This window comes from Bos grunniens, chromosome 13, assembly GCF_055505025.1.
Source record: "Bos grunniens cultivar Pamir isolate PY7600 chromosome 13, Bosgru_T2T1.0, whole genome shotgun sequence".
Classification (NCBI taxonomy): Eukaryota; Metazoa; Chordata; class Mammalia; order Artiodactyla; family Bovidae; genus Bos; species Bos grunniens.
Window position 1 is genome coordinate 50,670,253 of NC_141177.1, and position 15,567 is coordinate 50,685,819.

A 15,567-nucleotide genomic window follows, 5' to 3' on the forward strand; every position below is an offset into this window, starting at 1 on the left:
TTTTTTGGCATTGCCTTTCTTTGGGATTGGAATGAAAACTGACCTTTTCCAGTTCTTGCTTAAAGATGGAAACAACCCAAATGTCCACCAACTGATAAACGAGTAAATAAAATGTGATAAATGCATACAATGGAGTATTACTTGTCAAGGAAAAGGAATGGAGTGCTGATACATGTGAAAACAGGAATAAATGCTGAAAATGTTACTTAAATGAAAGTAGCCAATCACAACAGATCTCCTATTGCATGATTTCATTTATATACAGTAACCAGAACCAACAAATCTATAGAGACAGGAAACTGAATAGTGGTTGCCTAGGGCTGAGGTGGGTGGGAAGAATAGCACGTGACTGCTAATTTACAACATGAGATTTCTTAGGGGGACAATGAAAATGTTCTAAAGTTGACTACAGTAATGGTTGCAACACTAAATATTCTAAAATCCATGGAATTGTACATTTTATTTTTTATTTACTATTTTAAAGATTTTTTTTTTGGTGTGGACCATTTTTAAAGTCTCTACTGACTTGGCTACAATATTGCTTCTGTTTTATATTTTGGTTTTTTGGCCACAAGGCATGTGGGGTCTTAGCTTTTTGCCAGGGATCGAACCTGTACCCTCTGCTCTGAAAGGTGAAGTCAATCACTGGACCACCAGTGAAGTCTCCAAAACGTTACACTTTAAATGAGTGAATTATATCTCAGTAAAGCTGTTCTACTAAGAAGATCAATGTGGGAATAAATTAAGCTCCTATATTATTTGCCTTTAAGGCAATATCAAAGAGCACCAGATTTAATAGGGCAGGCTCTTCAAAGTACAGAGAACCTGAACAAGATCGAAATGTGCATGTGGGATCAGAAAACATTAAGTTAAAGAACAAGGTCATGTGAATTATTTGCCTCAAAATAAATACTGAATCTGTTCACTGTAGAGTTTACTAGTTTAAGAGAAGCTGTAACAAAGAAGTAGTGAAAAGTACTGGGGTTTATGCAAAGCACAGAGGGCCAGGTTATATAATCCTATGTAGGTCAGTTAATTTCAAAAGCTATTTTCTCTAGTTTCATTCCTTGTCAATCACCTTATTTCATAGGCGTATTCTTAAGGCAATTAATGGATAATATATTTCATATTTACAGAGTGCCAGGGTCTGAAAACACCACTGAGGTTTATTTCAGGCACTTGCACAGGATTTTTGTTTTTAGTTCATTTGTCTTTATTATGATTCCATGATTGTTTCTGGTTGAAAGATCAGTGTTTTTGATACTGCACACACTTATGGCAAGTGATCTGCAGGGTAGGTGAGTTAAAAGCACCAAGATACAAAGGCTTTCTACTTGAAGGATGTTATAATAGGCACAAAATAAATGTAAAAAACATTTGCGTCTTTCAAAATGCTTGGAAAAAGTGCTTAAAACTATCTTAAAAGTAAACAATGATTTCATGTATTTTTGAACTTTAAGGTTTCATTTTGAAATAGATCCCGCAAAGTCATGATGATATATTGGAAGAGGAAAATAGATTAAAAACAGCCCAATGAATGACCCATGTGTGATCCTTTTTTTTGTATACCTTCTTCAAAAAGATCAGATTTAAGAAATCAGACCTACCAAACCATGATTTTAACCAGAAGTACACTTAAATCCTACTCTTTGTTTCTTCTTTTAGAACATATTCAAATTCTCATTCACTTTAGTGTAACTCATATATTTGAATCCAGAGGTTTAAGATAATTGGCCTAATTTTAAAGAATAAAAATGAATGTAAGTTGTTTTCATTAAACATAGGATATAGCCCTTCAATTATTTTGCTTTTGTTTTAAATTCTTTTCATTTTCTTTCATCTTCTACTTCTCTTGTAACTATAAATGTTTTAGTCTGTATGACAAGTAACACAAATCTGGCTTGATGAAAGAAAACATTATGATCCATACTGGATTGAAAGATACTAAAAAGTTCTGCCATATAACACAGGGAGCCCAACCCGTCTCTGTGATGACCTAAAGAGGTGGGATGGGGGCAGTGGGTGGGAGGCTCAAGAGGGTGGGAATATACTTATGGCTGATTCGAGTTGTTTTATGGCAGAAACAAACACAACATTGTAAAGCAATTATTTTCCAATTAAGACAAAAAAAAAAAAGTTCTATGCAGCTGTGTCACTGAACTCAGGACTTAAACAGCAGTGAGAGACAAAAATGCACCAACAAATAACTAAAGACTTTGTGGTTGATGAAAAGCAAACCTACAAGACACTGGATTGTATGATGATGGGATATGAGCAGGAGAAACTGTTTAATTTTAGCATGTGAAAAATCACACGAATAAACAAGTGCAAATAGAACACTCTTATTTCTGGAATACAAACTGTTATTTAGTTTTTTTTCCTTGACTTTATTTATTTTTTTTTCCTTTGGCACCCTGGTGCAAAATATAGAATGCAGAATTAAGATTCTAAATTGCATCATATATTAGCTACAAGACAAATTTGGGGCAATTAACTTCATTGGTTGTACATTCATTAATTTCAACTTGGTAATTTTTCTATTGCAGTAGAACATTTACCAAGAAACCTACCCTTTTAATAATTTTTAAGTGAAGAGCAGAACTGTTGCCTGTACTATATTCTAGACACATTGGTGTACAAGAGATCTCTAGGACTTATTCATCTTATATAACTGAAACTTTCTATCTGCGGAATCTCCCCATTTCCTCCTCCTCCAGTCCCTGGAAACCATCATTCTGCCCTCTGCTTCTAGGAGTTTGACTACTTTATTATTCTTTTATTAAAAATTTTTTTTAAATTGGAGAATAGTTGCTTTACAATGTGTTGGTTTCTTCTGTACAACAACGGGAATCAGACAGAACTATATATATACACACACACACACACACACACACATATCCCCTCCCTTCTGAGCCTTCCTCCTTGACTACTTTAATATCTCCTATCAGTGGAATCATAAAGCGTCTGTCCTTCTGTGATCAGCTGATTTCACTTAGCATATGTCCACCACTCTCACCCATATTGTCACATCATAATGTTTTAAATGGTTAACTTCAGCAGAGCAGATTTGTTTGTGGCAACGGGGCCACACCTTGCTTTATCAGTTTTCTGCTTCTGCCCTTTATGAGTCCTTTTGCAGTCAAGACTGTCACACCTGGAGATGACTTCCCTGCCCGCTGAGGTGAGAACACTGTTTTGATGTCCAGAAGTACTTTTGTTTTTTTTTTTAAGTCAAGGTCTCCTGGCAGCTCCTCTGCAAACTACTATGGCAGCTGGGCTAGAGGTCATGAATATTACATAAGGGCAGTCCATGTATTCAAACCAGCATCTCCAAGCCATGATTCCCATAGCAACACACAGAGATTTTACTCATCTTGGAGACGAAGCAGCCAGCAGAAGTATTCTAATGTTACCCTGGATTTTTTTTTTTTTTTTTAGCAAGATCAACACTTACTCTTTTTTCAAAGCAGTGATTTTTTTCAAAAGAAAACCAATGACCTCATTAAAATAGGTTCATTTAAAAATTACCAAGTATCACACACACCAAGGCCCTTTGAACTTGAACAACAGCAGTCTATGCTTTAGAAATAGCTGCTATTTGAACCACTGCAGGGGAGAAAGAATCCAAATCATGGCAATGTGTGAAATGAAACAGTCTCAGCTAAATTCTGTACTTCTATGTTTCATATTTGGTTTCCAGTCCCCCTTCCACTTAATTATTACAGGATAGAGAAGAAAGAGCTCCAAAGGGAGGGACATCTTTAATTAATAAAATCCTTTCTTGCTTTCTTTCTGAAAAGCATAATGCAATCCATTTTTTTTTAAATATAAGAAAAATACCATTATAAAACACCTAAGGAGTAAAAATGAGGGGAAAGATTGTTCAAGTCTAAGAGAATAAACATCAGCTTGAAGAAAGTTTGTTTTTCTAAGCAGAGAAATGGTTTCCTGAAAAACAAAACAAAACAAAGTAAATCCTTTTTCTATTAGAAGCAGTTTTTCCTCTTTGTATATTCAGGGATCATTTTTCTGCATCTAAATAAACCATCCACCCATGGAAACAAGTTGCTTGGATTATAAAACAACATAAAAGGCAAGACCACTCATGTATTACACTGCCTTCTTCTACCAAGGGAAGACAATACATTCCACATCCTGTACCTCTTTACAGCCAATCAAGGAAGCACGGTAACAGACCAGATGTACATTTCAGAAGGAATTTCCGCAGGTGGCCCATCATGGACTCAGCACAATGGACAAAGAGCTTGGCAGAGAAGGAAGGGTTTTACCTTTGCTTTTTCCAACTGGGCCTGGGCCTGTCGCTCTGCTTCTCTGCGCACTGCCTCCCGATCTTCCTCCAAAGAAACATCTGAATCGGATGGACGGCTGGTGTAGGAGTCTGCCGAACCCTGGAGAGGAAAATGGACATTTTAAAAGAGATTCCGTCTATGATGCTGGCCACAGAAAAGTCTCACTGACACGGCAGTTAGCTTCCTAGATTCTGCTGTCCATTCCTGAAAAGAGGAATAAAAATAATCCATTTTGGTGGCAAACCAGCTACACACATCCAGCTTTGGTTTGCAGACCACTTACTAGGAGAGTTATGCCGTTCAAGTTATTGATACCCTTCCTTCCTAAGTCTTATGGTCCAATTAGGAGCCTTTGTGGAAGCCAGAACAAGTTCTCTCATCATTAAACCGACTGTGGTGCAGTGCAGTGAAGGACACACACACCGTTTTCAAGGAGAGCTTCAAGAACAGTCCACAGCTACAGTGAGAATTTACAATTAGGAAGAAGATAGGCTAAAAAAACAACAACAACAACAAACATAAAGTCAAGGGAGTTATCAACTTGAACTCTCTGACACGCCACTACCATAGATGACCCTCTCTTTGATCTTAAGCATCCTTTGGTACCTCTGTATTCACCCAATGCCTCCTCTGACAAAATTGTAAGGCAACAGCTGCCAGCTTCCCTCAATCTTTAAGCAACATATCTTTTTCAATCCCTTTAAGTGGATATTTCATCAAAGGCTTCTACGGGAAAACACCTGCCCGGGGGGAGCTCCTAGGGAGATAAACCACCGCAGAGGAAAGGGAGCTAGAGGATTAGAGGACTCTCTTCCGCTCCCTCTTTCGCAATCAGCATCATATTACTAATCACAGGAGCCCCAGAGAGCCCTCACTTGTACCAGCGACAGAAACAACGACAAAATAACGTCTCCCCTCTACGAAAGCCCTGAAGCTTACACAGATATCCGAATTCTTCAGCCTTCCTCCCTTGGCGCGTTTCAGAAGCCTGATCCAGGTGGCCTTCATCAGCCAGACAGCGCCTTTCCCGTCCGCAGCTGCAGCCGCGGGCACCGATCCTCAGTGCGCGCTGAGCCCCGCAGAAACCCTGCTCGGTTCCCATCCATGCTCTGGGCAAACCCCCGCTTCTCCGTCCCTTTCTGCCTCCGGGGCTTTCACTTCCTACCCCGGAGGACTCCAATCCAAAGAGATTCTTATTTTCCCATCCCAGTGGGGAGGGGAAACAAACACTTGGATGCTTTCGATTGCTTTAAAGATAACACTTCAAGCGCATCCAAAGACAGGCATCAACTCGTCCTAAACTTCACGCATCTTATGACCCTCTCATCTTCCCTGTTCTTGGATTGTTCAAAGACATTAGTTGTGAGAGAACCTTAAGGGGGAAAAAAAAAAAAACCAACCTAGTGCAAAACGTATGCAGTGACATTTGCAAGTGCAAAGTTCAAGGCTTATCTTCAGAGATCTGGAGGGGGAGGGCGGAGGACGCGCTCACCGCACTGGGCATGCTCCGTCTGTAGCCTTTTTACGCAGACGCTCACATCACCCGGTTAGTCTGTCAAATTGCCATTTTGCATCTGAAGTGTAAACAGCTGGAAAGGGCTTTTTGATTCTATAGTAACAGGCACCTGGGATGTTTGACATGCTTCTATTTCAGACGAAACGTCTCAAAGATGAAACCTGTACTCTCTCCCTTTTTCTTTTCCTCTTAACAATATCCTTCCATTAATCTGCTGCGGAAAGTATATCCTATGCCATAGGACAATTCATAGATAATACATATGATATATGATATTGTTGGGCAATCGAAATCAAATCATGCTCATCCATTCAATATAAAGCCGCTCTTGATAGCTCCATTTCCTAAACAAAATGCAAGAGAGAGATTTGCTCACTGAAATAGGACTTGAAAGTAACCACAGCGCTAAGCAATGAATTTAACGGAGCTCAAAGTGGCTTTGAACCGCTTCTCCAACTGAGCAACTACCCTTCCAAATAAAGTCACTGGGATAAATAACCATGTGAAATTGCTATCACAGCAATTAGGGACAAATGTAAAAGCTTGGTTGATTTATTACCTGGAGTTAATATTTATAGAACCATTTAGTCCAAACTCTTCTTATAAATAAAGTGACTGAGGCTTGGGAAAGAATCATACATATTCATTTCCAGTATTAATGGGATTACTTTTTTGAAAGTTTATGAAGAAATACACACTTCCAGGTTTCCTAAAGTAAACATAAAATTCTATCACTGCATTCTAAACTATGTTTTGTTTGGGGGGGCAATTATTTTGTAAAGTCTCGTGCAAATGAAATAAAGCATTCTTAAGAAAGTCTTCCTTACTTTTCCCCTCCCTCCTTCCACCCCACCACCCTCTCACTTCTCCCCATCCCTATTCCTTTCATTTCTAGGTTAAGACCAATCTTCATGACTTAAATAGAAAATACAGGAGAGGCTCTAGAATAAACACTGTAGATCAAATGCACCCTCACTGTGGTATCATAACATAAATTAATAGATTACTTATATTTTTATCAAGTGAATATAAAATGCATGGGACACAGAAAATGCATTGCAATTTTTTGGTTCTTGTAAAATTCACAGGGGTGATAGGAGTTTTTCTACACCAACACACATGCTAGGGTAATCCTAATTTTCTCAGAGGGGTTCCTATAGCAGGAATTGTTTAGTCCCTCAGTCGTGTCTGACTCTTTTGTGACTATATGGACTGTAGCCTACCGGGCTCCTCTGTCCATGGGATTTCCCACGCCAGAATACTGGAGTTGGTTGCCATTTCCTTCTCCAAGGGATCTTCCTGACCCAGAGATCGAAGCTGTGTCTCCTGGATTGCAGGGTCTTTTTTTTTTTTTTAAACATGGAGCCATCGGGAATGCCCACAGCAGGACTAGCATAGTAGAAAATTACCAGGAAGCACAATTATATCCCATAAAGGACATTAGGCCCCCCACACGGTCAGGTCACACCTCAGGGAGGATACAAAATTTCTCCTATTAAGAAGCCCATAATGAGAGGAAGAGCGTAACACACACACACACACACACACACACACACACAATTGTGTGTGATCTTCTTCCACTATGAACAAAGATTTAAAAATCCTTTGCTTATAATCAGATGACGCTTTTAATTACATAGTCATTTTGAGACCTGTTACCAGGTTGAAATAAGTAAGCAGCGTAAAATACCCTCTGCATTGAGTTTTGGCAATGATCTTTTGAATATCTGCCACAATATATTAACCTCTGACCACTTTACAATGTGAGCTGTGACTTGAACTGATGTCCTCATGGCTTTCATTCTTTGGATCAGTGAAGTATGCTGCTGCTGCTAAGTCACTTCAGTCATGTCCGACTCTGTGTGACCCCAGAGACAGCAGCCCACCAGGCTCCCCCATCCCTGGGATTCTCCAGGCAAGAACACTGGAGTGGGTTGCCATTTCCTTCTCCAATGCATGAAAGTGAAAAGTGAAAGGGAAGTCGCTCAGTTGTGTCAGACTCTTAGTGACCCCATGGACTGCAGCCTGCCAGGCTCCCCCGTCCATGCGATTTTCCAGGCAAGAATACTGGAGTGGGGTGCCATTGCCTACACTTTCAAAATATTTTTAATTATAGAAGTTACATGTATCCATCGTAGAATGAAGAGAGACACAAATAATCTCTGCCTGAAATTTGCCCACCCAAAAAGCCTCACTATTAAATGGTAGCGTAGTTTAGCCTCCAGAGTTCTTGCATTTTCAAAAGTCACCCTCCCAACGTGTGCCTTACAATTAATCTCCTTCCTTTAGGAAGTGTTGATTTATGCAGTTAGAAATGGTGTATCTAATTAAGCTTTTGCCTTTGGGACCATAAGGACTTTCTGGGTCATTCTGCCTTCTGTCAGGAAGAGCTGGCGGTCATTTTCGTAAATCCAAATGAGGTTCATCACAAGCTGTACCCCTGATCTCTTGGGTTCCTTCAGTACGATTAGTTGAACTTTTGTAATATTTGCCCTGGCAGGTACATCTCAGATTTCCTTTTCTTTATCTTAATATTCTCACTCCTCATCATACAGTTCCAAAATGCAACCTGCTCCTAATATCTAACAATAGCTCATCTGGGATCACTTACTTATCTCCTCAGGACCTTTACTCCAAATGTGCATTCTTTACTTACAGGAAATGTTAGTTAATTGGATTAATTGATGCTTCTATTTATTCTTCAATTTCTGTTGTTTTCCAATTTATGTCAAATATTTGCACACAAAGCATTGCCTTTTTCCTTTAACACATTTTCCTGGATTTATAAAGTTGGCTTTTTTCATGCTGCACTCTACTGTTTCAATCATATGTCTATTTCCATGTCTATTTTCACATCTTTCTTGAATGCTCTTGTACTTCCGCTTTTAAAACCAAAAGGGTAAGAGTCGTTAGTCTATTGAGGAATGGCTTCCTGGATCCCAAGTGGGTCATCTATTCCTGTAGGAAATCTTCATATGAAGCCTAGAGCAATGCTCCTGGGCAAAATCAAATTCCTTATAGTATCCCGAGGTCACCTCGATTGTAGACCGAAGTGCGTCCCATCTCAGACACTCAAGATTTCAAATGTACAGGACTCGTGTATAGGACAATGCTAAGTCCGTGGCACAGCGGACTTCCACTGCTTCCCCCGACCTTCTGTGGCAGCAGTACTTTTTGGCACCAGGGACTGGTTTCGCAGAAGGCCAGTTCTCTATGGACTGAGGGCAGGATGGTTTGGGGATGATTCAAGGGCTTTCCTGGTGGCTCAGGTGGTAAAGAATCTGTCTATAATGCAGGAGACCTGGGTTTGATCCCTGGGTCGGGAAGATCCCCTGGAAAAGAGAATGGCTATCCACTCCAGTATTCTTGCCCCTGGAAAAGAGAATGGCTATCCACTCCAGTATTCTTGCCCGCAGAATTCCAGGGACAGAGGAGCCTTGTGGGCTACAATGCATGGAGTTGCAAACAGTCAGACATAACTGAACGATTAACACTTTCACTTCCAAGTGCATTACCTTTACTGCGCACTTTATTCCTATTATTATTATATCAGCTTCATCTCAGACCATCAGGCATTAGATCCTGGAAGCTGGGAACCCCTGTTCTATGGCACAGACAGACAAGCCATTTCCTTATTGATCAGGCCAATTTTAGGGAAAAAAAGCAGAATGGGATAGACTTCCAAGGACAAAGACTAAGACGAAAAGGGTTCTGTCTTGAATCACATGCTTGTCTTGGCTGGGGGAGATGATTCTTTCATTTCTCATATTGTCATCTATTTTCATAGTTTTAGAAAAACTAACTTTTTCCCTGTGAAGTCATCTGAATGTCTCTAAGAAAATGAATTGCTGACCTCTGCTTTGTTGGTTTCTTTAGGAACAAAACCATAAATTGCCTATTGATAATGAGAGTTCTTGACTCAAAGTTCAAAAATGACACAAGTTATTGAAATGAAGCCCATTTTCATTAATATTGTTTACTTCGGTTTGCCAATGTCACAAAGTTACTATTCAAACCCATTCAGTCATGAAAGTCTCAGATGTGACTGGCCTGCCATTTGGATAAACTTGAAAATAGTGTCAGAGGTGATGGTAATAAATCTATGCAAGTTCAATCTGTTATGACTAAGTACCAGCTAAAATATTAGCTTCAATTTTCTCAGGAGCACAGGAAAATTTGTAAACTCTGTATACGTTTCATAAGTACTGGTGAAGACATTATAGTTTGCCCCCAAACAAAACAAAACACCAAAACACCCACCACAAGCTTTTATTCAGTAGTTAATACTTTGGGACAATAAGTGCTATAACGGTAAGTTAAATGCTAGGAATATGACCTTGTTCCCATCATGGAGCCTGACATTCTAGTGAAGAAGGTCCATTAAAATAATTACCAGAAAAATAATTACAGGGAGAAAACAGTGAACAGGCTGAGATGAGAGAATGATGGTGGGAAGATACCACTTTAATTGGGAAGATAGGATAATCATAAGAGATGATATTTAAGTTGAAATATCCCAAAAGATAAACAAAAAACAAGTCAGCCTTGGGAGGTGCTGGGAAAAGCAATATAGGAGAGGGAATGGCATATGCTAAGGCCCTGAGGACAAGGAATGAAGCACGATCAGGGACGCTAATGTGCTATTCTGCTGGTGTGTTTATTTAAGCTTCCTCCTCTTTCTCTTTCTGTAGGTAATACATGTGGAATATGTCTTCTGGGAATCTCTTCATTTATGTGGCACAACCTCACAGAAAAACTTCTTATACAAGTTTGATTTTCTAAATTAGAATTGGCATTTAAGTTGTCAGCAAATTCCACATTATGGGGAAAATCAAGTCTTCTAAGGTTTAAAGGCAATTCTCTCATTTTCTTCCTTCTAAATTAAGGGCTATCTCATAAAGGCTAATGTCAGGATGTTTTTGAGACTCTTCTATATTATGTGAATTCAAGCAGTCAATTTATTAAGGTTAGACAATGTACACAAGTGATAATAACAATTGCTATTTAAAAAAAAAAACTTTTAGCCTCACCATGGGGCATGTGAGATCTTAGTTCCCCAATCAGGGATTGAACCCATGCCCCCTGCATGGCAGTGCAGAATCTTAACCAATGGGCCATCAGGGGATTCACATAACTGCTAATCTTGAATGAATGCCTATACTGTACTAGGCACTGTGTGGATTCGCCAATATTACATAATTTAATCATTAATTTTTCTCCATTTTTCACTGATGAAAAAACTTTAGCATAGAGAAGTTACCTGAGCGAGGTTACAAAGCTAAAAATTGATGGAGATAGGGGTCAACCTTTAGCAATCTAAATTTAAGTTCCATACATGCAATCAGTTCAGAAAATTAAAAGCCAGAACAGATCCTTACATGCAACTCATCTTTCTGTTAATCAAAAATACATTTTTAAAAATTCTTTAAAAAGTTGAAGTATAGTTGATTTACAATGTTGTGTTAGTTTCAAGTGTGTAGTAAAGTGATTCACTTATATATATTATGTATATATGTATGTGTATATATATAGGGTTCTCAGGTGGTGCTATGGTAAAGAATCCACCTGCCAATGCAGGAGACAAGAGATGCGGGTTCCATCCCTGGGTCAGGAAGATCCCCTGGAGAAGGGAATGGCAATCCACTTCAGTATTCCTGCCTGTAAAATCCTATGGACAGAGGAGCCTGGTGGGCTACAGTCCATGGGGTCACAAAGAGTCAGACATGACTGAGCACAAATATGTGGGTATATATTTGTGTTTGTGTGTGTGTGTGTGTGTGTGTGTGTGTGTGTGCATATATATTCTTTTTCAGATTCTTTTCCGATACAGGTTATTACAAGATATTGAATATAGTTTCCTATGTTATAGAAAACATGTTTCTGTCTGCCAGGCACACACATAACCGTTTCTAAAGGTCCTAATTTGTCATGATGACTTTCAAGTTATTAGCTCTATCTTTGCTGAACCTGGCACTCTCCCCACTCCCTTTCTCCCCTTCCCTTCTCCCCTCCCTTGTGACACACTCTCCCCCTCCAACCACTCCACACACACACCTTCACAGATTCTCCAATTTTATCTTCCCAAAGGCACAATGAAGGTGCAATGAAACAGATAATTTCTCATTCATCAGTGTAACACAATTTTGTGACAATGTGCCTACTACCCTGAAATTTTCTTCACTTCAGAGTATCTCAACTGGAAAGCATTCTTTTTGTTACTTATCTACAATGGAAAGTAGGTAACTAGAATAGGAAAACAATGGAAGTCAAGAAACTGGCTATTGAAAACCTCCCCCTTTCCCTGAAAATGAACATAAGTTTGGCAAGCTGGTCTTCAGTAGCCTCTCTGGCAGCTACTCTTGTCTGAAGCTGGCTGGAATTCAAGTGTCTCCTGAGTAATCTTTCAGTTCAATAGGAACCATTGTAGTGGCACTGAAACTAAAATTACTAAAAAGTAGAAATGGTAGGTCCAAGGCTCAGTGACGTGACTTACATATTTTTCAGAGTACATTACATTACATTAAAACACTTACACTCAATTATTCTTCGAACCAAGGGTATGATGGCTATTTATGTTTTGTAGAAGAGCTTCTGTCCAATATTTGTAAATTTTGACACTTTCACAAAGAACCATTTTGAGAAAGCTAATGTGGCTCAGACCATGAACTCCTTATTGCCAAATTCAGACTTAAATCGAAGAAAGTGGGGAAAACCACTAGACCATTCCCTTATGATTATACAGTGGAAGTGAGAAATAGATTTAAGGGCCTAGATCTGATAGATAGAGTGCCTGATGAACTATGGAATGAGGTTCGTGACATTGTACAGGAGACAGGGATCAAGACCATCCCCATGGAAAAGAAATGCAAAAAAGCAAAATGGCTGTCTGGGGAGGCCTTACAAATAGCTGTGAAAAGAGGAAAAGCGAAGGGCAAAGGAGAAAGGGAAAGATATAAACATCTGAATGCAGAGTTCCAAAGAATAGCAAGAAGAGATAAGAAAGCCTTCCTCAGCAATCAATGCAAAGAAATAGAGGAAAACAACAGAATGGGAAAGACTAGGGATCTCTTCAAGAAAATCAGAGATACCAAAGGAACATTTCATGCAAAGATGAGCTCGATAAAGGACAGAAATGGTATGGACCTAACAGAAGCAGAAGATATTAAGAAGAGATGGTAAGAATACACAGAAGAACTGTACAAAAAAGATCTTCACGACCCAGATAATCACAATGGTGTGATCACTGACCTAGAGCCAGACATCCTGGAATGTGAAGTCAAGTGGGCCTTAGAAAGCATCACTACGAACAAGGCTAGTGGAGGTGATGGAATTCCAGTTGAGCTATTTCAAATCCTGAAAGATGATGTTGTGAAAGTGCTGCACTCAATATGCCAGCAAATTTGGAAAACTCAGCAGTGGCCACAGGACTGGAAAAGGTCAGTTTTCATTCCAATCCCAAAGAAAGGCAATGCCAAAGAATGCTCAAACTACCACACAATTGCACTCATCTCACACGCTAGTAAAGTAATGCTCAAAATTCTCCAAGCCAGGCTTCAGCAATATGTGAACCGTGAACTTCCTGATGTTCAAGTTGGTTTTAGAAAAGGCAGAGGAACCAGAGGTCAAATTGCCAACATCCACTGGATCATAGAAAAAGCAAGAGAGTTCCAGAAAAACATCTATTTCTGCTTTATTGACTATGCCAAAGCCTTTGACTGTGTGGATCACAATCAACTGTGGAAAATTCTGAAAGAGATGGGAATACCAGACCACCTGATCTGCCTCTTGAGAAATCTGTATGCAAGTCAGGAAGCAACAGTTAGACATGGAACAACAGACTGGTTCCAAATAGGAAAAGGAGTTCGTCAAGGCTGTATATTGTCACCCTGTTTATATAATTTATATGCAGAGTACATCATGAGAAACGCTGGACTGGAAGAAACACAACCTGGAATCAAGACTGCTGGGAGAAATATCAATAACCTCAGAGATGCAGATGACACCACCCTTATGGCAGAAAGTGAAGAGGAACTCAAAAGCCTCTTGATGAAAGTCAAAGTGGAGAGTGAAAAAGTTGGCTTAAAGCTCAACATTCAGAAAACGAAGATCATGGCATCCGGTCCCACCACTTCATGGGAAATAGATGGGGAAACAGTGGAAACAGTGTCAGACTTTATTTTTCTGGGCTCCAAAATCACTACAGATGGTGACTGCAGCCGTGAAATTAAAAGATGCTTACTCCTTGGAAGGAAAGTTATGACCAACCTAGCTAGCATATTCAAAAGCAGAGACATTACTTTGCCAACAAAGGTTCGTCTAGTCAAGGCTATGGTTTTTCCTGTGGTCATGTATGGATGTGAGAATTGGACTGTGAAGAAAGCTGAGCACTGAAGAATTGATGCTTTTGAAGTGTGGTGTTGGAGAAGACTCTTGAGAGTCCCTTGGACTGCAAGGAGATCCAACCAGTCCATTCTGAAGGAGATCAGCCCTGGGATTTCTTTGAAAGGAATGATGCTAAAGCTGAAACTCCAGTACTTTGGCCACCTAATGTGAAGAGTTGATTCATTGGAAAAGACCATGATGCTGGGAGGGATTGGGGGCAGGAGGAGAAGGGGATGACAGAGGATGAGATTGCTGGATGGCATCACTGACTTGATGGATGTGAGTCTGGGTGAACTCCAGGAATTGGTGATGGACAGGGAGGCCTGGTGTGCTGCGATTCATGGGGTCGCAAAGAGTCGGACACGACTGAGCGACTGATCTAATTTGATCTGAATATTAGATGGGAATTCTCATATTATTGTGAGTTTTGGATTTCAAGCATAGGATAAGTAATTTCTCTTCATAATTACAGTATTCATGTGTGTGTGTTGGGGTAGTTTTTTGGGCTTATTATATTTACTGATAGTAATAGATGGAAAATGTTTTTCATGCTAATATAACTTATTTAAAAATTCACTTTTCATTCATGAGAAAGGAAATGAATAGGCAAGAAGCAGAAAAATAGTGGCTTGGGAGAGTTGAACTTTCTCAAAATATTGATGAAAAAAATTGAATGAGGAAAAATGAGTGAATGAACCACTTGCAGGAAATCTGCAGTATAGGAATTCATGACAAGTATGGATACAGCCATAAACGCTGAGTGAACATCACTACCTTTAGTCTTCCTACTGAGTCTGCTCAGCATACACACATACTATTATTTCCATTTGCGTAATCAATGTGATACACCACATCGACAAAAGAAAAGACAAAAACCACATGATTATCTCAATAGAGGCAAAAAAAAGCATTTGATAAAAGATAACATCTAATCATGATTAAAAACTCTTAGCAAATAAAGTGGGTATAGAGGAAATGTATCTCAACATAATAAAAGCTATTAATGGCAAACCCAAAACCAATCTAATACTCAGTGATAAAAAGCTGAAAGCCTTCCTGCTAAAATCTGGAAAGAAAAGGATGCCCCACTCTCACTACTTCTTTTCAACATAGTATTGGCAGTCCTAGCCACAGAAATCTGATAAGAAAATGAAAGAAAAGTGTGTAAACTGAAAGGAAAGAGGAAAATCTGTCATTATATGCAGATGACATACTATTATTTCCTCTGCCTAAGAAGACCTCCCCTGAACTCCATTTTCTCTGCCAGTTTCCACCTCATTTTTTTTTTTTTTTTTGCTCTCCTTTGTAGGAAAAAAAAAAGCTCATGCTCACTTCAATTCTTCTTTATGGGTCTTTTTT

At 39.3% G+C, this 15,567-nt stretch overlaps 1 protein-coding gene across 15 annotated transcripts in view; it reads right to left on the reverse strand.

Moving 5' to 3' along the window:
* Nucleotides 1-15,567, reverse strand: part of CACNB2 (calcium voltage-gated channel auxiliary subunit beta 2) — a 464,597-nt gene that overhangs the window by 124,128 nt on the left and 324,902 nt on the right. For 13 of the 15 annotated variants that reach the window (XR_015139558.1, XM_086334123.1, XM_086334114.1 and 10 more), the window contains one exon: nt 4,290-4,409. Coding sequence is in view for 11 of the 15 variants with exons in the window: in XM_086334114.1 (XP_086190240.1) it covers nt 4,290-4,409 (120 nt within the window). In the remaining 4 variants the exon portion in view is untranslated. Of the gene's footprint in view, nt 1-4,289; nt 4,410-5,249; nt 5,749-15,567 lie in introns of those variants that run through there. The other 2 variants (XM_086334122.1, XM_086334118.1) reach the window with 1 other exon arrangement.